This window comes from Artemia sp. Qi Xiang Cuo, chromosome 12 (genome assembly GCF_049724085.1).
Source record: "Artemia sp. Qi Xiang Cuo chromosome 12, ASM4972408v1, whole genome shotgun sequence".
Lineage (NCBI taxonomy): Eukaryota > Metazoa > Arthropoda > Branchiopoda > Anostraca > Artemiidae > Artemia > Artemia sp. Qi Xiang Cuo.
Window position 1 is genome coordinate 54,664,848 of NC_142805.1, and position 21,845 is coordinate 54,686,692.

The window sequence follows — 21,845 nt, forward strand, 5'->3', positions numbered from 1 at the left end:
GTCAAAAACAAAATACAACCTCTTTGGAGAACAATTTATTCTAGATCTAATAGGCCACTACTTGAGATACAAGCTATTGAGCTTCGAACTCCCCACAACATGTTCGATTCATCTTGTAAACGATGAAGTACACATACTACGATGCATGAGTGTTGTGGGGTGGCATTAAGTTGCAGTGCAGCTTGTCATTTTAAAACCGAAGATCAAAGGAATCAGTCAAAATATGAATAAATAAAATAATTCTCAGCAGAAGTGCAACTTTAAACCCTCCTCTTTTCTTGGAAATTTATATCCACACGACTGGTTTCTATATAAATATACCTCATTGGTTCAGTAATTATTCCTACTTAAGATCCAAGAAATTCAAAAGACTCTTAGAAAAAACTTAAACTTGCAATAGACTCTAAAGAAACTAATAAAAAAAAAGCATAAAGCTCGAAAATTATTAAATTTATTCAGCTAATTCTTTTTGTTTCGCAACTAATTAATTAAATTTTAGCTAAGCCACCACTGAGGTATATAATGCCTCCTATTCACAATGAGATTTTTCCGATACCAAGTTTTAGCACTACTTCTAATAACTCACTGCAGTCCCAATTATTGGGACACAAGAAAACAAATTTTTGAATTTTGTAAAGCTATTGGTCTGAAACAGTGAAGCCTTACAGTTGAAAGTTGAAAGATTGATACACAATTTTGAAACTCAATTTGTACACAAAATCATAATAGGTATGCTAATCCACCTAACTATCGCAATTGCAATTCTAGATGCGGCGGAGTTTGCAGAGCTGAAAATGAGGTCCGCATCAAAATGCACATAACTTTAAAACTTGGAGTGCCTTCCAAGTAAATAAGATTCATTACCTTTTGAGGTTCTCTACTGCCGTCCCTTTCAAACGATTTTTTATACAATTAATGCGCAAGTAATTTGAAAAGTAGATGCAATGGTCTAAATCTCCCTCTTTATTCGCCTATATTGTTTTCCTTATACCAAAAATTATAGTAGAAACTAAAATAACTTTTATCCTGATAGATAAATAAACCAAGAATTTCCTATATATGTATAAAAAATGCAGCTTATCGTGCCCTGATGACCAATGAGCCCAAAAGCAGTTTAACAAGTTTCAACAAGCGCTATTTCACGCAATTTAAGTTACAATTGCCCACTGAACGTAAAACACTCCAAAAATTATTTGTATGGGGGGAGTAGCTTATTGAACAGTGGGGGAGGGGGACACCAACGAACTTCCCTGGAGAGGATATACAGCAGAGAAAAGGCATATTAAATTTGACGGGATTTAAGGGTGGGCAAGATAAGCCGGGAGACCCATTTGGTGGTTGTCAAATATAGTACGCAAAAAAACCCTTACACATAAGCCTTTTTACACCATAAAAGCGACATACCAAAAGCAATCATAATTCGTCATGTTTGGGTCCAGAAAATTCCTCAAAACTGATAAATCCGTCCCTGTCTTTATCTTCGTGCTGAAAAATCTCTTCAGTAATTTTTTGCGGGTTGACAGGGTTGTCGGTTGCCTCGGTAGTTTCTTCTGCTCCTGGTAGATTCTGTCTAATATAGGTCAATACCTGAAGCAGGTCATGCAATTAGCTAATTGAATTTATTAGAAAAACAAAAAACAAAAGCAATCAAGTTAAGGCATTCATATCAATCAATTAGTGCTACCTTTATATATACTTCATACTTCACTTACCTATTAAAAAAAAAAAAAATAAAACATTCGCATGCTGACCAAAGGTGTGCGTTGCACAGGTACCGATCTTCTGATTCAGTGCCTTCGGCAGGGAGTGCAATGCGTGGTTGGGGGAAAATCATCCGACGCTTCCCCTGTTTTCCCCCCAGATTTGTTCAGGTACCCATCTAGAGCTGGGTCGACTCTGGCTGAGCTTACAGAGTCACACCATTGACCCCCGTCCCACATCAAACAACCGGCGATACCAGGACTCGAGCCCCTGACCTCGGGATATCAAGTCCAGAGCGCTAACCATTCGGCTAGCACGGCTCCTGGGTACCTGGAGCCCGTGGTACAAATTCTTGTGTACCGACACTTTTTACTCATATTATTACTTACTAACTAAACCAAGTATAACTTAAGTATAGTAGTACTTACTTTTCCAAAATTTAAATTTTCGAATATTGGTGGCATTACATTTTTCTAAACGCAATTAATAATAAAAAGCTGCAGTTTTGACTCACGCAAAAAAGTTGATGGGATAAAAAGGAGTAGAAACGAATCCATTATTATAAGACATTAAGCAGGACCAGTATTGGTATATCCATGACATAAATATATTTCCTGTACTATAAATTAGTAATTTAAATTTTTGCTGTTTATTTGGTTACATGTTAAAATAAATTTATTAAGACATCAAAACTGATACATAATTAAAATGAAAAATTTTAGATTAAATTTTCCATAGAATGTTTTCTAATACCCATTAATAGCATTGGAAACAAGGCCGTATCCAAGGGGGTTAGGGGTTTTGAACCCCCCCCCCCCCGAAATGTTTATCCGACTCGTAAAGACGTAACAAAAATGAATATAAACAAATTTTTGATGTGTTTTTTAAAGTTTTTGTGCACCCCTCCCCCCCCCCCCAAAAAAAAATTGCATCCCCCCCAAAAAAAACAAATATTTTGCCCCCCCCCTTTCCCCCCGAAAAAACAATCCTGGATAAGACCCTGATTGAAACTTCCAAATATTTGACCATTCAACCGAGAAAGAAATGCAGTCTATATTAACGGTAAATATTTACCACTACAGAGATACCACTTATTAGCATTATCTTCTTTTATTCTTAAAGCAATATACTGTTAGGCTGAAAAATGGGAGACTCCAGTTTTTAATTAAGAAGACCTGCATATGTAGTTAAGAAGATTTGGGTTCTAGCACGGGTCGAACTTAAAAGAAGGAAACTAGGTGAAAAGCCGGCGAAAAATAAGCCAAAAATGTTCAGCAACTAGCAGGTTAAGAAATATAGCTTTCCTTTGAAACAGCGGCTGTCCTTGAGAACCAAAATGTAGGCGAGCAGGACTGTCAATTTTATCAAATTAATTTTTCTTTTTCAGTTTCACCGTTCAACATGGCAACAGTAACGGTCATGTAGTTTTAACCTAAAAACTTACTAATTTTCAAACAAAAATGGAAAAATCTTAAAAATTCAAGATTTTCAGGTATGAATAGATGAGTCCAGGGACGGAAAATATTTTGTTTTCAATGCCGGTTCTGGCCTCTTGCACCCGGGGCAGAATCTTGATTAGCGCACCCCTCTCCTGTCCCCCAAACATTTTCAGATCTAATTTTAACAAAATTTTCCTTTATTTAAAAAGGAATTTTTAGTTTGTTAATTAATAGATAATATTTTTTTAATTATTATTTTAATTTAATTACTATTTTTATTTATTAATTATCAATTAATAATTTAATAATTACTTTGATTAATTAATTGTGCTCTCTACTTTATTTTAATACAAATAAACTTTCAAAAATTACAAAATGACTATAATCGTTATATTCTTTATTTGGAATTTTGCGCCTGGGCCAACCGGCTTCTCAACACCCCCCCCCCCCGCCCTAAAACCGCAACTGTTAATTTTGTTGCCCTTGGTACTTAAGAGCAAATCTTAGGAATCCTGGGCAAGGTCGCCAACATTAACGATAAATTAAAGTTTGTAATAATTTCCACAGATAAAATAAAAAAACCTCGAAAATTGTACATAGTTGGAATGGTCAAGGAAATAGGGGTTTAGTCTGATTTTTTTTTTTTTTTTTCCTCTTTTTATAGTTGAAAATATCCCAATCAGAAACTTTGGGCATTCAAACCCATAGGTGGCACCAATTGACTGAATAGATATTTTCAATTATATAGGCAGTATCATTAGTAACAAAAAGTATGCACCGAGATTTATATGGCTGCACTGGTGGGTTTTCTAAGTAGAAAAAAAAAATTATATAAGGATATAAAAAGCTAAGGATATAAAATTGAACAAATCAATATTAAATACAAATAAAAGATAAATAATTTAACATACAAAAGAAATCAGTTTTATTAAATACATACCTGAATTTAATATTACAAAATATACCCATAGAACTAGGTAATATTGAAGATACTAACAATTAAAAGAAAGTATTAATTCACTAATTAAATAAAAATTAAAGATAACTCAGGGAACAGACACATTCATCGTTGGTCTCTACAAATACTCTTGTTTCTTTTCTCCCTACATGGGTCAATGGAAAAAAAATGAACTATCCCAATGTTAGAAGTAGAATTTTGGGATCTCCGAGGGGAGACAATACCTCCTCCTCACTTGGAATTGGAATTCACTTGGAATTCCTCCTCAAATTAGAAGCAAGAAACTTAAAAGTTGAATCAGTTCCAAATATTTGTGAAAGTGAACCCTTCCCAACTATTTTGATTAAAATGTACAGAGTGAACAATAGACTTCCAGACTAATTTCATCCAACTCAACTTATTGATATAATGTGAATAATTTTATTTCAAAATTCTAGTTAACTTTAAAAATTTGATTTAATCTTTTTAATATAAATTGCAATGTAGTTAGGTAAATAGAACTTTCAGGGGGCCCAAATTCATTGGTCTAATTCCAACGCCTGATAATTTCCAAAAATTTGATCCATACAGCAACTACTTGCATTATAATATTAGGTAAAGGCCTAAATTAGGGGCTACTGAGAAGAAAACATGTTGAGAAAGCAATTCTTACTTCATAACATGCAGAATAATTGTAGCTAACAGATTTTGACTGTAGCTCCACTATAATTACCCCCCCCCCCAATGTACAAATATATAACCTAAGTTATATATTTCTCATTTATTTCACCACTAGTCACTCTTGTTTTTCTGGTTCATGTTTCGTCACAGTTGATTCAGTTTATAGGTAACACGGGTTAAAACAAGAGAAACGCATTAGCAGACTGCATGGGAAATATGTCATTTAAATCTAATACCGCTAATTCCTAATTTCCTTGTTTTTGTTCCCTTCCTAATATCATGGCAATCGCAAATACAAACTGGAATTTGTGGAAAGGAAAATTTAATTTAAAAAAAAGTTAAAAGAAACATTTCTTATAAAAAAAAAGGACAAAACGGCATCTCACCCCTCCTAAAAAAGAAAGAGTAAAATATACAGATAAACCCAAGATAAATTACTATTATTAATAATGTTAATGTAATATATCACTAAAACGGTACTCTCACCGACAGAAACTTTCCTAAGATTATAAATACCGACTTTCCTTTTCTGAAGTCCAATAAAAGAAAAATCAAGAAAGAAAAGAAGAATATAAAAATGAAAAAATACCGACTCTGGAATTGAAATGCGAATGTCGAAAACAAAAGCACAGTTGACTCAATTTACGACTACACGGATTAAAACAAAAGAGATGCATTGGCAGAACACATGGGAAATATATGATTTGGGTTATACATATAAGCTAATAATTTTAGTTAAATATCTTACAAGGGCGGATCCAGGATTTTTTTCGGGGGGGGGGGGTTACTAATTTTTTACTCAGTTTTCGACTAATTTTAATGATTTTTACCTCGGTTTTCACTAATTTTTGACCCGGTCAAAAACTTCGGGGCGGGGGTACAAACCGGGTACCCCCCCCCCCCCTGGATACGGCCTTGATATCTTAACTAAAATTATTCTGTATATTATGAAGTAAGAGTTGTTTTCTTAACGTGTTCGCCTCTCAATAGCCTAATCTAGACCTTTACCAAATATCAAAGAAAGCTTTTAACAAATATTAAATTGCATGTGACAATTCAAAAAACGTTAAGTGACATGTTTTTGAGTATGGGAGATATGTGTTTAGAACAATACCCTAATTAATTAGTCTAATTTTTTTTTCCAATCTTTCCTTTTTTAAAGGTAATCCAAAGTAAATAGTTTTTAGGTGTTATTCACTCAAGTCCATGCAACTGAATTAAAGCTTCAGTTATTAGTTTGTATAATATCATATGACTGTTTAGAGCTGAAGATGACTGAATACATATTATATATATCTGACATAGTAGAACTATTTTTATTTATTATACTTGAGATATTTAAGACCAGCTTCTACCATACAAATGCTTAATAACAATTTTTGGTTGCGTTGCGGTAACGGAACTAATAACTAAACATAATTTGATAACTGTAAATCAAAAGTCGTCAAGGGTAGTTTCTTAGATGAGAAAATTTACAAATTTATTATTTTAACAAGCTACTTAATTTAATTCAAATTACTTAAGTAATTACTTAACCAATAAAATAAGCCCTATTTTCTTGAAGTTATACATTTCTTATTTTAGGTTCACCTCATAAAAATCAAAACGGGGATTCTATTTTTTTTTTTTTGGGGGGGGGGAGTTCATGCAAGTATCTAAAATATGAATAAAACAAGTCACAGAATGTAATAGTATAGTTTGTTTCAGGCTAACCAGGAATGCCCAAATGACTCCTACTTTTAAAAGCCAGATTAGACTTTCTGCAAATAAAACTGACACCGAATGCAGGGGGGGGGGGCGAAAGAAACAGGAAAAATTTGAAACATTTAGATCTTTTAATATATTTATTATATTGATAGTACATTTATCATTCAAATTCATTATTTTTCAAATTCATATTTCTCGGGAAGGAGTCATAACATCCAACGTCATAACATCCACAAAATCCGTCATAACATAGACAAAAAAATCCATCAGAACCACCAACCGTCACAACATCCAAAATTTTAAAACTAGTTTTTTGGGGTTTAGGGGGGAAAAGGTACCTAGGTTAGGATATGTATTTAATATATGCTATGCTTTACCAACCCCCTGATGTGCAAATATATAGCCGAAATTTGTTTCTAAACTATTATATACTTATTACTACTATATGAATTTATAAATTTTTTTGGATGTTGCGACAGTTGGTGGTTCTGACGGTTGGATGTTATAACGTTTGTTGCGTGTGACGGTTGTTCGAAATGGTAGCATCCCATCTTCAATTGAATTTTTTCAAACTCATATTTCTTTTAATAAGTGATCAATGAGTTAAGAAAAAATAAACCTGAATAAAAAAATATTTAAGGGTATATTTAATCCAAAAGACAAATGCAATAAGAAATATAATCAAAAGAGAGCACCTTATATTTTTTTTTACATTGGTGGACATACGTCTGGATCTTACTTCGAATTTTGACTATCATTACCTATTTGTCATGACGTTGGATGGAACTGAGCCAACTCCAATCCTAGAGAGAACGCACACCAGATAGTTGAAGCTAGGATTATTTAAATATACGTTTCTACGTTAAACGATTTAACTATTACGTTAATTAAAAGTTTCCATTTCCACTGAATGTCAAGGCAAAGGTAATTTCTGCTTTAGGAATCTGATAAGAGTGAAAACAAATAAAAAGCAAAAAATGAAAAAAAAAAAGCAAAAAGCACCAAGAAACACAAAAAAAACGCAAACAAACGACTTGATGTATAATATTAAATATGTATATATATACTAGGCTGAAACTTATGGGGAATGTTGAATTACAGAAAAAAAAAATTGATGCGGTGATTTCAAACCATCCAAGGGCGTTTTTGAAATCATTTTTGCAATATCAAATGCATTGTTCCTAGTTCTCGAAGCCCCGCCGAAAACCGGCGACGTGCCACCGAAGAGCCTTTATTGTGCCGACGCCACCGCCAGTGCGGTCGGTGGCGGCGCGCCGTTGGAAATTTCAAGCATTGAATTATTTCTGAGAGTATTGAGAAGCAAATATAATACAAAATCTGCTATCTAACAGTAAATGCAAAAATTTTGGATCCTCTCGATATGTTTTTGAATTTACTCGTCAACAATGGACTTTAGATTATCATTCACTTGTTTCCGCCCTCTTTGTTACACTGTAATATTTTCTAATTAAAAGAGCTTTGACTAGCCATGATATTCCTCGAATACCTTCTTTATGAATGTTTTACCATGTACAAAAATGCAGCTATTCTACAAGGCCAGAAAGCAAGATGGAAAAATTTTATAACTAACACCCCCCCCCTCCCCCACCCAAACTTGTATACACATTTTCTGCCTTCCTAACAACCTTACGAGCAAATGAAAGCGCGATACCCGGGGCAATTAGAATGAAGCTTAGTTCAATTATGAGATTGTGCATCCTGTGGTGAGCATAAAGGGTTGAGGAAAGTGGAGGGGGGATACGTACGGCAGCATTAGTCATGAATCGGGCTGAAAAATGCCGAGTGTGTACGCCATTTATCTTCGCCCACCGGAAAACTTGATCAGATTCCATCGAGGTTTCATAAATTAGGCATGGATTTATCGTGCAAGTAAATTTGTTTGATTCAAATTTCAGAGCTAATTTAGATTAAACTTTAAATTACCTTTTTTTTGGATTAATTAATTCAAATATCAGGCAGTTTAAGGTCTCGCTGTCGATCATTTGGGTTAAAAGAAACTTTTGTGAGATTGATATCACGTCCTTATTTTGTCCGAGGTTCAGTCATGATTAAAAAATGTGGAATTGTCTTAAATGGAATTGTGGACCCAATTTCGATAAAACTATAATACCAATTTAGTTTCCAAAACTTTTTTAAAGGTATTAAAAAAGAAATTTTTTTTTAACTGTTTAGTTTCCAAACAATTTTAAAAATAGAACAAATGCCGATCAATTGATGGCGTGGCGCCGATGACGGCGGTGGGCTGCCAAAAAACAGCACCAACGGTGTAATTGTATCCGCCGCCACTAATTTTATTTCGGCACGGCTTCGGGGTCTAAGTGTTCCCTGCTACACAAGTCATTGTGATTTCAAATATTTTACTATGAAAAAGTGCTTTCTGCACAATTGAAACAAATTAGCTTTGGGTCAGGAACGCCTAATAAATAAAAATAGAAAATATTCGAAGGTAAAAACAATTTTTTGGAATTAAAATTTTCTTCATCTTATTTTTTTAAAATGGGCAGTTCTGATTTCCAATTACCAGTCCCTTCGTTAGAGCAGCTTGATAGAATACAAAAAAAGTTATATTACAAAAAGCGTCTAACTATAATCATCGTTATAAAACATTTATGATTAATTATTTACACTATAATAACAAAATTAGTTGTACAATTTATGACATAATATAATTATTAATCATAATAATTGTAATGTAATCAATTAATAATACTAATTGAGCTTCCTGGAAGAATACAGCAATGTAGCCAGCAAAAGATGATTCTTACATTATTTTACATATTATAAATTCCTTTAACACCAATACTTGGAATAATGAAGTACTAGTGGACAATAAAACTGAAAAATAGTAATTAAAATGAGTTACAAACATCAGATGTGAAAAAATTGGGAGTTTCCTCCCTGTCCCTCTCCTATGCAGCATATTGTATTATACATTTTGCTATTCAAACAAACGACACACAGAAACACTCCAAAACAACTAAATAATATCCAATACAAGCCAAGCCAACTCCAAAATATTGCCCAAGATCGAGAGTTCATAGCCCTTGAATCTTGACTACTTGCCTCTTCTCTGGATAGTTGGTTATCAGCATCTGCATCTATTTGCTTGAAGACATTAATTTGCTCTGGGGCTTGTCCAATACTAACAAGTTCAACGTCAAAATGAAGAGTAGCACCTAAAAACAAAGAAAAAAAAATAGAACAAAAAATCCAAACAGCCAAAAAAAAATCATTAAAAAAGCAAATCATTAACTTGAGCAGGGACTTTTTCGATAGCGTGATTTTGTGAAGAAGCTTGGCTGTGCTGACAAGGTGAAACATATTGTTAGTTGCCGAAATAGACTGGTAGTCCACATGGTTGATGAAGATTCTGCAGTGGCTGCAATACCTAATAGTATGAAAATTCGGGCTAAGATTATAAGAACCGAGTACGCAGGTATTATTAAAATGGACACTGATTTTGATGTTTCTCAAATCTCCATGCTCGTTGAACATGTAATTTCTGCGACACGCTTCGGAAATTCAAGAGTTGTTCAGCTGAAGTTTAAAACGGATGATGACCTTGATCATGCATTGAAGTTTGGAGTGAAGATCGAATATTGGTTATTTCGTGTCACTTGACCGACCGAAAAACCCAAGAAGTGTCTCAACAGTTATAAATTCGGACATTTCGCTCGGGAATGTCCAAACCCGACCGCGTGCACTAGATAAGCAGGTGATCATAGTAATAAGGATCATGTGTGCCAAGCAGACATAAAATGTGCAAACTGTGGAAAAACCGACAGAAGTAACAGCTTGATTTGTGTAGAAATGAAAAAGCACCTTCCCACTCAAGGCCAAAAACAATGTTACAATCTTAGGGCGATAAAAATTTATGTCAATATCTTATCATAATATCAATGGTGCCCATGATGAACTAGAAATTATTGAAAATTTGTATAATACTTTTGATATTGTGTGTCTTGCTGAGCACCTTTTGAGTGAAAATAATAAGTCATTGTTAGAGCGTTCGCCTAATCTTAAGTTTTATCTCAGGCTAGCAAATATCACAACGGGCTGACCTTCGGGTGGTTTAGCTATTGTGACAGATAAAAAGTTTGCCGCTTCTTTTTTAGATTCAAGTGACATTTATATTGCTGTTGAGCTAAAATTTTTTGTATTGTTGTGTATTTATATGCCAACTAATTACTGTACCCATACTTCTGATAAGAAGTTTGCATCAGCTTGTGCGTTACTATCAAAGATTCTCCATAACACTCAAGCTACTAGCAAGTGGCTTGTCATCTGTGGTGATTTCAACACGAATCTGAATGACCCTTTGCTACCACTTACACAAATATTTCTGTCGTCACTTCCGCTTGGCATGTCTGTCCTACCTAAATCTAAATCTTTCTCTTATGTTCATAACTCTGGGTCAACCTCAAACCTCGATTTTGTCCTGTTTGATCATCCAGAGCTTCAATCTACCACTATTACCGTTTCAGATGACACCCTATCAAGCGACCATCTACACCGCCACAACACATTTACATGCCCCCTTCGCAAATTAAAACAAAACCCCGTTGCTTTACAAAAGTATCATGGGATCACATAGATACATCGTCCTTTCAGTACACGCTTGATTCTTTGCTGATGAAAATTAAAATCCTTTTCCACCTTCTGTCTACTACACTGAAAGGGAACCCACTAGACCTTAATAGCTAAGTTGACGCATGCTCTTAAGGTCGCCCCTTCTGTATCTGTACCTTCGACAATGATCAAAATAGGGACCCAGAAACATGGTTGGAAAGAAGATGATGAATTGTACGATACCAATCACCGTCATAAGCTTTGGTTTCCGATTTGGGCCGACTTTGATCGTCCTCGCGTGGGTGTTATTTTTTCAATTGTTTAAGTCAACCAGACGTGAGTTCTGAAAAGCTCTTCACCGTTGGAAAAATAGACAAGTTCAAAGGGCAACATGTGGGATAAAAAATATACCCCAGCAGCTTTGGAGGAGAGTTTCAAAGCTGACATCAAGTTTCTCCTCGCAAATCTAACCCTATCAATGTCGCTTCGTGGGAAAGACATTGTTCATCGTTTTTCTCTGATGATCCTCCTCCGGTTGAAGCTACCTATAAAAATGCCCTCCTCCACCAAATGTCGAAACTTGACCACCGGAAGAACTTTGTCATTATTACACCTTCAGCTGTTCAGACACAAATCCGTCTACTGAAACCTGGTAAAGCTCTAGGATACGATGGGGTGCAAACTGAGCACCTCCTATACGGTACCCCACTTCTTATACAGTATTTGTCACTATTATTTCAGGCTTGTATTTTTCATCAATATATTCCAGCTGCTCTTTTGGAAGGTCTTGTTACCGTGCCTTAAAGAAGAACAAAAGACCAAAGGTTTGTGAATTGTACAGACCAATTAATATTTGCTCCACAATTGGTAAGCTTTTTGAAAAGATTATCTTCCAAGAAAAAAACACAAAGTGTGATCATGGGGACAACCAGTTTGGATTTTGCGAAGGCTTGGGTGTGCAAAACACACAGGCAACTTTTTTGGCAATCTTAGACCGCTATAGGATGTTGAAAAAAGAACCTGTATGTGTGTGCAATCGACATTTCAAAGGCGTTCGATTCCAGTATCCATTCACATGCTATTTTTCCTCTATTGAGAAGTGGAATAAACCCTTTTCTCTGCCGTCTCTAATTGAGCTAGGTCGGCAGCTGAGCAGATCCATCACTGTTCGGACAGGTGTGAAACAAGGCTCAGTGCTTAGTCCAGCTCTTTTCAATAATGCCATCAAAACCGTTACTAAAAATATTGTTCTATTTCTAATTGAGCCCCATATTGATGTCAGCCACCTCTGTTACACAGACGATATCCTTCTTTTATCAGATGATCTTCAGGTTCTCCAAAATACAGTTCATACAGTTTGCTGTGGTCTCAATGAGATTAAGCTTCAAGTCACCTCCTCTTAAACTGAGCTTCTCGTCTACAGTTCGTCTCAGCAACCTTCCGTTACTATTAATGTTGGCCCAGAAACTATTCCTCCATAGTCCTCTCTGAATTATTTAGGTCTCCCGTTTGGATCAAATGTTAAAAATACAGAAACACTTGTTATCTTGGCGTTGAAAGAAAAGCTTAGAAAATCGTACGGGCTGCTGGCCCGAGTTAAAGGCCAATTCCATAAAATAACACTGGGTAGACTTTACAACGCTTTTTTGCACCGCATGTCTCCTTCTTGATCCCTTTGTGGAGTTAAAAAATATAAATACGACAAACGGGTCCATGGCCAGCAAATGAAAAATAAGAAAAAAACAAAAACGAATATTTCGCCCGTATCAAACAAGGCGTCTTCAGCTTTTAAAAAAAAAAAAAAAAAATGAACTAAAACTAAAAAATGTACATAAAACTAAAATAGACTCACCTAAAAATATAATATACAATTGCTTAAAATTTAAAATTTGTAGCTACCTTCGTGAAACCACCTCACAAAAGTAACTGGATTAAACCTTTTAAAACAACAAATGAACAAGGAATAAGTTATTGCGACATAATTTTATGCAAATCTTCTGATGATGCCATCCGCTTAGGTTTATTATTTGAACTAACCCCTAGGACATTTTGCAATACTTTATTTTTATTTTTAAATATGGGTTTCTTTTTTAAAACAGTATCATAAATAGGATCAATAATTATATTCCCAGTATCTCTATTAATTGATAAACCTGCAAAAATATGTTTTTTAATTTCTAATGCTTCAAGAGCCCATTGTTTGAAACCTATATCACTGGAAATGGCTGTTGCCTCCTCGAACAGCACAAAATGATCCGAATTAAAAAATATATGTTCTGCTAAGGCTGAAGTGAAACTGCCTGGAGGTTTTGTAAATTTTAGTGCATTATCTATTGAATTCCAGCGCTAAATAAATCTTTCTATAAATTGCTGGTGTTTTCGACCGATGTAAAATTTCCCGCAAGAGCAAGGGATGCTATAAACTCCCCTTGACAAAATATTCCGTGTTATATCTTTTCCAGAATTTAAAAAGTTACTCAAAGGTCTGATTGATTAAAAACAAGTTGAAATATTATGTTTGAGTAAAGTTCGTTTGAACTTCTCCCCAAGAATTGGTATGTAAGGGAATGAAATGTATCTATTAAAAATTGTGGGGTCCAAAAGTTGAGAACCTTTGTTTTTATTACCATTTTCATGCTTAATCTGCATGAATTTTTCTGAATTTTTCTTTGTGGAGTTTTTTCACCTTATCTGAGCGGAAGAAAATTAGATCTTTATTCTTCCGTTTTTACAAATATCCCCTGCAATTGCCGCTTTGGACGCGCAACCAGTACATTTCAAGTAGATACGACGTTTTCGACATTTCCTCAAAAATGGAACAGCTTGTGGATAGGTTCCATAAGCACTGAGAAAATATTGCCGACTTTCCATTTAATTGTTTAGCTTAATTGTGTTGCTTAAGTAGCTTAGATGTTGCTTGTTTTTTTGTGATTTTTTTCTTGTTTATTGTTTCCATTTTTATTTTTCTGTATTTTGGTATTCCTCTAAGTACATTTTATGTATGTAAAGAGGGTTTTTAATAAATTATTAATATTATAGACTTACTAAAGGCACCTTGCGCCTTTTCATAGTAAAATATTATTTTATGCCGTATTTACGAACAATTAACAGCTTCAGGTGACAAAATATGATGTGAAAAGTCTAAACTGATGAACCGAAATAATAATTCCGAATTCAAATTATCAATATAACTTATCTTATTATTATCGCCCACACCATAAAAGAATGCCTGGGTATGTGCCCAAGTAAAGGGGTATCTAAGTTAGTCATCACGTTATCAACCAAAAGAAGTTAATATATCTTTTTTTGAAGAACGGGTTGGCAACTTAGTTATGCCTATTCTGAATTGACCGGTTTAGTATCGAGATAAAGGAGAGGGGGAGTCTTAAGAGTTCCTGATATAGGCCTATTTCGAATAATCGAACGTCACATCTTAAACAAAACTGTTCCGAATTAAGAGCTTGACTGATAGTGCCTTTGCAAAAGGTTTGATCTGTTGGAAAGGGGTGAATACAAAAAAAAAAAAAAAAATAGAAGGCGAATTACCAAGCGGGGAAAAAATGCTAATAACTATATACTGAAATTTTTCAGCAGATTTAAGAACTTGAAACAAAGCTATTTTCATAAAAACAGGTTGAACTAATCAAAGGAACAGTCTTATGGTGTGATAATCCTAAAAGAATTAATAAGCTCAAACAATCCGAACCAAGAAGTCAATGCACCCCCTCCCCCCCCCAATTGACGCATCTGAGCCTACAAATATGTAGGCCACAGCAAACATGTATGTTGAACGTACTTATACGATTCGAGTAACTAATAATCCTAGCTTTTGGCGCCCATGTGACATGCTTTTCCATGCACAACGTATCTGGTGAGGTATGTAGGTCGTTTTGCAACCTATTCTTTCACAAGATAGCTGATACAAGGCCTATATGAAGTTTTAACTTCGCCTAGACGAAAAAGGCACGGCATGCTGAGCAACAAACCTAGTCCCTCTAAATTTTATAGGGGTGACAACTGTCTCAAGACTATCTTAAGAGGGCGAGTACTTTCCGTCCTCCAGAAGTCCCCTAGCCATCTATATCGTCCCAATTTTATTGTATCATGGGTGGTGGGTCGACCTTGAGACTATGGGGATCATGGGGCGTGTTTGAGCTAGAGACTTTGCAGAGATGAATAATCCTACAAAACAATAAACTGCCCTAATACCCCCTAAGAGCAAATTAAAAGCAATTTTACCTGGTGGGATAACATTTCCAGCTCCTCTGTCCCCATAGCCGAGCTCTGAAGGAATGACCAGCTTTCTTTTCTCGCCGACACACATATCTTTGAGACCCTGATCCCAGCCTTTGATAACTTGGCCAGCACCCAAGGTAAACGAAAACGGTTGATTTCGATCATGGCTAGAAAAGAATATCTCAGTTAGGCACAAATTATCACAATGTACGATTCACAACAACAAGTTATACTTAATGAACACAATATATAGCTGTAATTCGGGTATAATTCGGGTATAACATCAATAGAAGTTTAACCACCACCACTCCCTAATTCAGGATAAAAATGTGTTTCATAGTTTGAACACTGCTCCTTGCTTTGTTACTATATAAAAAAAAATTGTTTTAACATTTAATCGTATAAGGGTGCACTCAATAAAGCATACGTCTATTTTACAGTATCAAATATGAAGCAGTTCCCCTTTTTCAGAACTGCCTTCACGCTAAAAATACAATCATTAGATTAAAAAATCAAAAGCAGTGCAGCACACTTATATGACCCCCCCCCCCGAAAAAAAGATAAAACAATAATAAAAACTTATTCATCCTAATATTAAAAGTGCATTACTTCACTTTAACCACAACCCCTTATAGAGCAATATATTGTCGACTATATAAATTCCCATTATTTTAGAATAGCGCGATTCTTTTCTTTCTATCAATTGAATAGGGTTCACTGTAGAATGATGTGGAAAAAAAGAATCGCGTTATTGGAAAATACAATTAGACTATACATAATAGACATTATCAGATATATATTTCCTCCAGTGATTAGCGTTTGCCGTACAAAAAAAAAAAAAAAAAAAAAAAAAAAATCGGCTATCTATTGGTCTACTAGGAGTAGGTAGGGAAAGTAAAGCAATGATCCTAGGAATGATATACATAAGTATTTATGACAGTTTACGAAACAGGAAAAAGAAATTTATATGGGTTCAAATGTCACAATTTCCCCCATTTTAAATGTTTCCCCACATTCTTTCCAGGGGAAGGACAGGGTAATTTACTTCCTCATTCTCTACACGTTCATTATGGAAGAGCAGTAAAGGCGGCAATACCATGATGCCAAAAAAAAAGACTGGGCACCTCGAAGACACTATAAAAAAGAACCAAAATCCTCGAGGATTTCTTGGAAGGTTACCAGAGCAGACCTTAAACAGTGGGACAGAGAAAGAGTGTTCACCAGCATGTAGTTTCAGGCTAAACGTTGCAACAAATTTAGCAGCAGTAGTAGTTAGACATTGTTGTAAAACTTTCCATCTGGAACATCCTAAAATTCGTCTAAAGGAACTTCATCGCCAAAAATTGTGCCCTATAAGCGCATTTTCTACCCCCCCCCCCGCCATCTTAAAAATTACCTGATTACCTTTCCCTTTGATCACCGAAGTAGTTGTGGGCATTCTTTTCCCAAAGGAAGTAGTTGTGGGCATTCTTTTCCCAAAGGTGCCAGTCAAAAATGTACAGAACTTAATGCAAGCCAAATGTTAAATTAAGGAAAGCTTATTATTATTATTTTTCTTTCTTTTCTCCATCTCAGAGGAAAAAATCCCTGCTCGTATGTACCCAAAAATACCTACTGTGGGTCCAAGATAACTTCTTCAATATGTTTATGCATAGGTATGTATTCAACCTGACATAGAAAACGAACAAAACTTCATATTAATGGATGCAGCACATTCTAGCACATTTTGCTTGGTTTTGATCAAAGCATAATCATCTACGGAACAAGTACTGACAAAACCTATCCTCTCCACACAAAAAAGTGACCCTTTGTTACACAATCTACAAAGACCCTTAGGTTATTTTTAAGGCCCTTAGTTACACAATTCAATACAAATTTCCGGGTAACTCGTCGCCTGAATCACGCTCTAGCATAGTTTATTGGCTGGGAGCAAAGTACTTTGGTTCGGAGCGATTAAGTAGTACAACATTTTGCGTCTAGAGGCGCTGAGGTACGCGGGGTCACTTTTGGAGAGTTTTGTCAGTACTTGTTCCGTAGATGATTATACTTTGGTTTTGATTTAGAAATGACTCCATGTTAACTAAATTAAATTATAATACAGTAATGTCACACGGCTAGTGAAGTTTTAGAAATAAGAGTGATTCCAGCATCCTTATTTTGACTGGTGAATAAATAACAGTTCAATAGGGAAAAATCCTTTTATTTAACAGAGGAAAAACAAAAAAAAATCTCCGGATATTTCGGTTAAATTTACAGTGGCCGTCTTCAGCAGATTATCTGTCTTGGCACAATTCTAGTGAACAATCCCTAGATGCTCATAACTAATAAGAAGGCAAAGATCAAACATATTAAACCCTAAAAGATATATTTAGTATGTATTCCAAATAGGAGGAGGTTGCTCCCAATTCAGCCCCTCATCGTGGTTATAGAAACTCCGGAGGATGCTCATTTGATCGAAAATCAAGAGTTCTTGTGCCTTTTTAAAAAGTCAAGTGATTGGAGAACAACCAGTCCCCCTACTAAAACCATTCTTTATATCTGACGCACCTGTAACCCCTAGGACATCTGATCAACATTTCTAGGAAGCCATTTTGTTTAGAATAGATGAAAATGTTAATAAATATGAATCCAAGAATGACATAGCCCCTTAGGTGCTGAGATAAGGGCTGTAAATTATGCAAACTGTCAATTCTTTAAAGATGGATTTTATAGTGAAAAAAGGGGGGCATGTCAAATTTTGGGAGTCCAGTGGCATGAAACATGAAGGGATTATTCTCTTAATCAAAATGATTATCCAAATTTTGCTGTCGGGAAAGTTAGGGGTCCAGAAACGAGCCACAAAGACTTTTTTTCTCCGATCAGTTGGAAGCTTACAGCTGTAAGGCCTTGAGCCAAGGGGACTAATGTACAAAAATTATTCAGAGAATTGGTCCCTCCTCTAAAAAAGGGGGGCTCAAAGAGGGGTCATTTTTTAGATTGGTCTGAAACCTCTATGAAACCTTTGGCTAAAGGGAATCTGATCTAGAAAGAAATAAAAAAAAAACATTCCCCTCAAAATGCAACCCAAAACAGGGCCAGAAAAGTGTCAAAAAACTTTTTTTCCCCACTCAATTCAAATGGAAGGGGCTATCTTAGAAACTTGGGACTGGGCCCATTCAATTATAAACTGAACATGCTAGAGTACTATTTAAAGATCAAAAGCTACTGGAGGGCAATATGCCTCCTTCTTGGTTCCTTTTCTGCTATCCGGCCCTCCCTTATGATATCAAATTAAAAATATCTGTTTTGTTCAAAAACTTCGTAATGTCTAGTAAGTTCACCTTCAGGGTTTATATCATCCAAACAGTCTTAGTTTTAACATTCATCTTACCCTGATACAATAACTCAATCCCCAGAAACGCGAAAAGGAATTCAAATAAAATAAAAATGTAAAAATAAATACTATAGGATATTATGCACCAAATATTCTGCCTTTGTTTTGGAATATTGGTAGAATATTACAAAAACCTTCTTTTATTCATCACACTTTCTGAGTAGCTGTTCAATTTTACATAATCAAGATGATTTTTGATATAAAAGACATAAAAATAAGAGCTGGGTTAGAAATAAAATGGTATTCTAACCTAGAGTCAAACTTCTTTCCATCATCTAATGTCCCAGTATAGTGCATCTGAAGTAAATCCCCATCTTTCGACTTTACATCACAGACTTCAGGTACGGATACAACGTCCACTTTTAATTCAGCTGCTAATCCTCCAACTATACACAACAAAAGCACAGCAAATCTCATATTTTCTACAAGAAAACAAAAGGTGTATAGATATGTGGCTTTATTTCTGGTTCAAAAATATAAAGGACACCCTAAACGGTCAATCATTTTGATCAAAAGCTTCCGTCAATCAATTGATTAAAGCATGATTGACCATCTAGGAGCCGGTTTGACGCTTGAGTCAAGCGTTGACGATGATTGATAGAAAGTTTGAATGACTCAATCGGTTCCTAGATGGTCAATCATGCTTCAATCAATTGATAGACGGAAGCTTTTAATCAAAATGATTGACCATCTAGGGTGTCCTTAAAAGTTGATATAGTTTAGGTGCAACAAACATGACTAAAGTTCCAAGACATTTTAATTAAAACATGTAAAATACAAATAAAATAGTAGAGGGCAGCCAAGCCTCCAAGGAGTAAAAAGATATTAAAAATAGCACGTACTATTTCACAAATGGGAACAATTTAATCACAGGTAAAAGGAAGTTTAATATGAAGCAGAAGTTCTCTTGTTCAGCAACTATAGGACTATTTTATATTGATCGACAGTATAAAAAATGAATAGTTTTTCAAGTGTATATTACTATATAGCACTTTTATCATGGGCTTGAGTCAAACCAATAAAGTAATTATTTTATCAAATCAGATATCACAAAAAAAACACTCAATTTTACAAGATGAAAGCACCTAAAATCCGATTTTTTTTAGGGAAATACGAATTTGAATGAACAGCCCTTATTGTTATTCTGAAAATTTTTGTGTTCAAAGAGCTTTAATGTATAAGGCTATTCAGGATTTTATCCTAATTCATTTTATTCTTGACAACATATTTAAATGCAATCCAGCACTTCAAAAAGCTTGCAAGAATTTATTCACAAATTAAAACTAGAACTTTGAACATGAACAACTTGGTTGAAGTACTCAAAAAAAATTTATAGCATAAAATTACAGCCCACTTGAAATAAAAAATCCTGATTTTTTACTTGTAATTACGTGTCATTTAAAATCGAACCGTGCCCACGCTTTTCTTCCATCTGACAGATAGAAAACAAAGAAATTGTTTGGCTTATTTGTAGAGCTTGTTGTCCTCCCATTTGGGGAGGGATGAGGAGGTCCAAGCCAAAGGCTTAACCTAATCTTAATTCTCCTCCTTTTTTAAGATTGTATCATGTCTGCTCGTAATATGTCAAATACTCTCTTATTTCTGTGCTTAACAAAAACCTATCAGTTTTAGGTATAGTGTCCCCTGTGATCAGGGAAATATACAACCTTTTATTTCAGGATAAAATAATGCTAAAAGACATTTCTTATGGTGCCTGTGTAAAATTATATAACCATACTTTATTTCAGCGCAAAAATTATTCCCTTTTCAGCATACAGTTTATGAATTTAGCTGACTAGATCATTATTATCTTGACGTAGCCAATTTTACAGAATGCGGTAAGTTTTCAAAGTATTTTTGGTCACAGATTGTCATTAATGACGGCCATATAACTGACATAAAACAAGCAATTGGAATGATATTTTTACTTGTTGAGGGTTTCAAAGAATATGACTCCACCAGTATAGGCAAAGGCATACGTTGAATAACGGAGGGGGGCTTTGCATACATTGAATGAGGGAGGGGGGCTTTGGGTAAAGTAAAGAATACAGCACCAGACTTTACAATACTTCCCGATGGTGCTGATCTCCGTGTCATGAATGTCCTCGTGAAATCAAAATGTTTTCTTGAATATAATCTATTGGTGCATTTTTGTGTACGTGCCTGAGTACAGGGACTAACATTTTTACTAGACTATATTTTACTAAATTAAATTTAAAAAACATTTGGTTTTCAACTGAAAGTAAGGTGCAACATCACAACTTAAAACGAACAGAAATTATTACGTATATGAAGGGGCTACCACCCTCCAACTCAATATCTTGCTCTTTATGCTAAAGTTTGACTTTTAGTTTCAGTTATTTATGAATAACTATTTAAATAATATGCTTTTTCAAAAGTTCTAAAAAAAAACTTTAGCGTAAAGAGCGAGGTATTAGGAAGCAACTGCCATAAAGATTTTTATCTGTAGACTGCTGTTACAGCAGTGCCATAGATATGATTTGCTGCTGATTCATATCTTCATTGATCTCATAGCAGCGTTTGATTTGGTTGAACAAGTTGTTCTCTGGTGTATCCTAGAAGAGAATGGAATGCCTTCGTATTTTGTAGAGCCTTTGAAAGCATACTATGAGGGCAGGGGCTTATGGTGAAGAGCCTGAAAATTTTGCAGTAGACTCAGGAGTAAAACAAGGAATCGTCCTATCCCCCGTCCTTTTCAATTATGCAATTGACTGGATTGTGGTGAGAGTTACCAGCACACATGAAGGAGTAATGGTTGGAAAAGGTATTCAGGTCACTGACTTAGACTATTCTGATGATATTTCCATTACTGAGGATGATCTACCCTAGCCCAAATGATGATGGACGAAGTTGCATACTACTCTACAATGGTTGGATTAAGAATTAATCCAACAAAGACCAAAGTGATGTGTGAGAATTCCCAAAGTCTATATCCTGACAGCATTTATGCCAACAGTATTGAGTAAGTTAAAGAATTGGTTTACCTTGGATCTCTTGTGGATTTGGAGGGGGGATCTGATCAAGAAATTGAAAGGCGTATTCGCCTAGTCTCTGCCAGTTTTTCTCCACTCAGTAAATCACTGTGGAAGCATCAAAGCATAAGCCTCACTACGAAAATTAGAGTCTACGAGGCAATTGTCAGAAGTTCACTCCTATACAG

The 21,845-nt window shown here is 35.1% G+C and overlaps 1 protein-coding gene across 2 annotated transcripts in view; it reads right to left on the reverse strand.

Annotated features, from left to right (window-relative positions):
- Window positions 1–21,845, reverse strand: part of Fkbp14 (peptidyl-prolyl cis-trans isomerase Fkb14) — a 40,759-nt gene that overhangs the window by 4,333 nt on the left and 14,581 nt on the right. Inside the window, exons 2-5 of one of the 2 annotated variants that reach the window (XM_089098353.1) lie at window positions 18,915–19,086; window positions 15,295–15,458; window positions 9,550–9,662; window positions 1,405–1,587 (exon numbers count right to left, since the gene is read on the reverse strand). In XM_089098353.1, coding sequence (XP_088954479.1) covers window positions 1,414–1,587; window positions 9,550–9,662; window positions 15,295–15,458; window positions 18,915–19,081 — 618 coding nt within the window. In that variant the 5' untranslated portion in view covers window positions 19,082–19,086 and the 3' untranslated portion in view covers window positions 1,405–1,413. The remainder of the gene's footprint in view (window positions 1–1,404; window positions 1,588–9,549; window positions 9,663–15,294; window positions 15,459–18,914; window positions 19,087–21,845) is intronic. The other variant, XM_089098352.1, reaches the window with a different exon arrangement.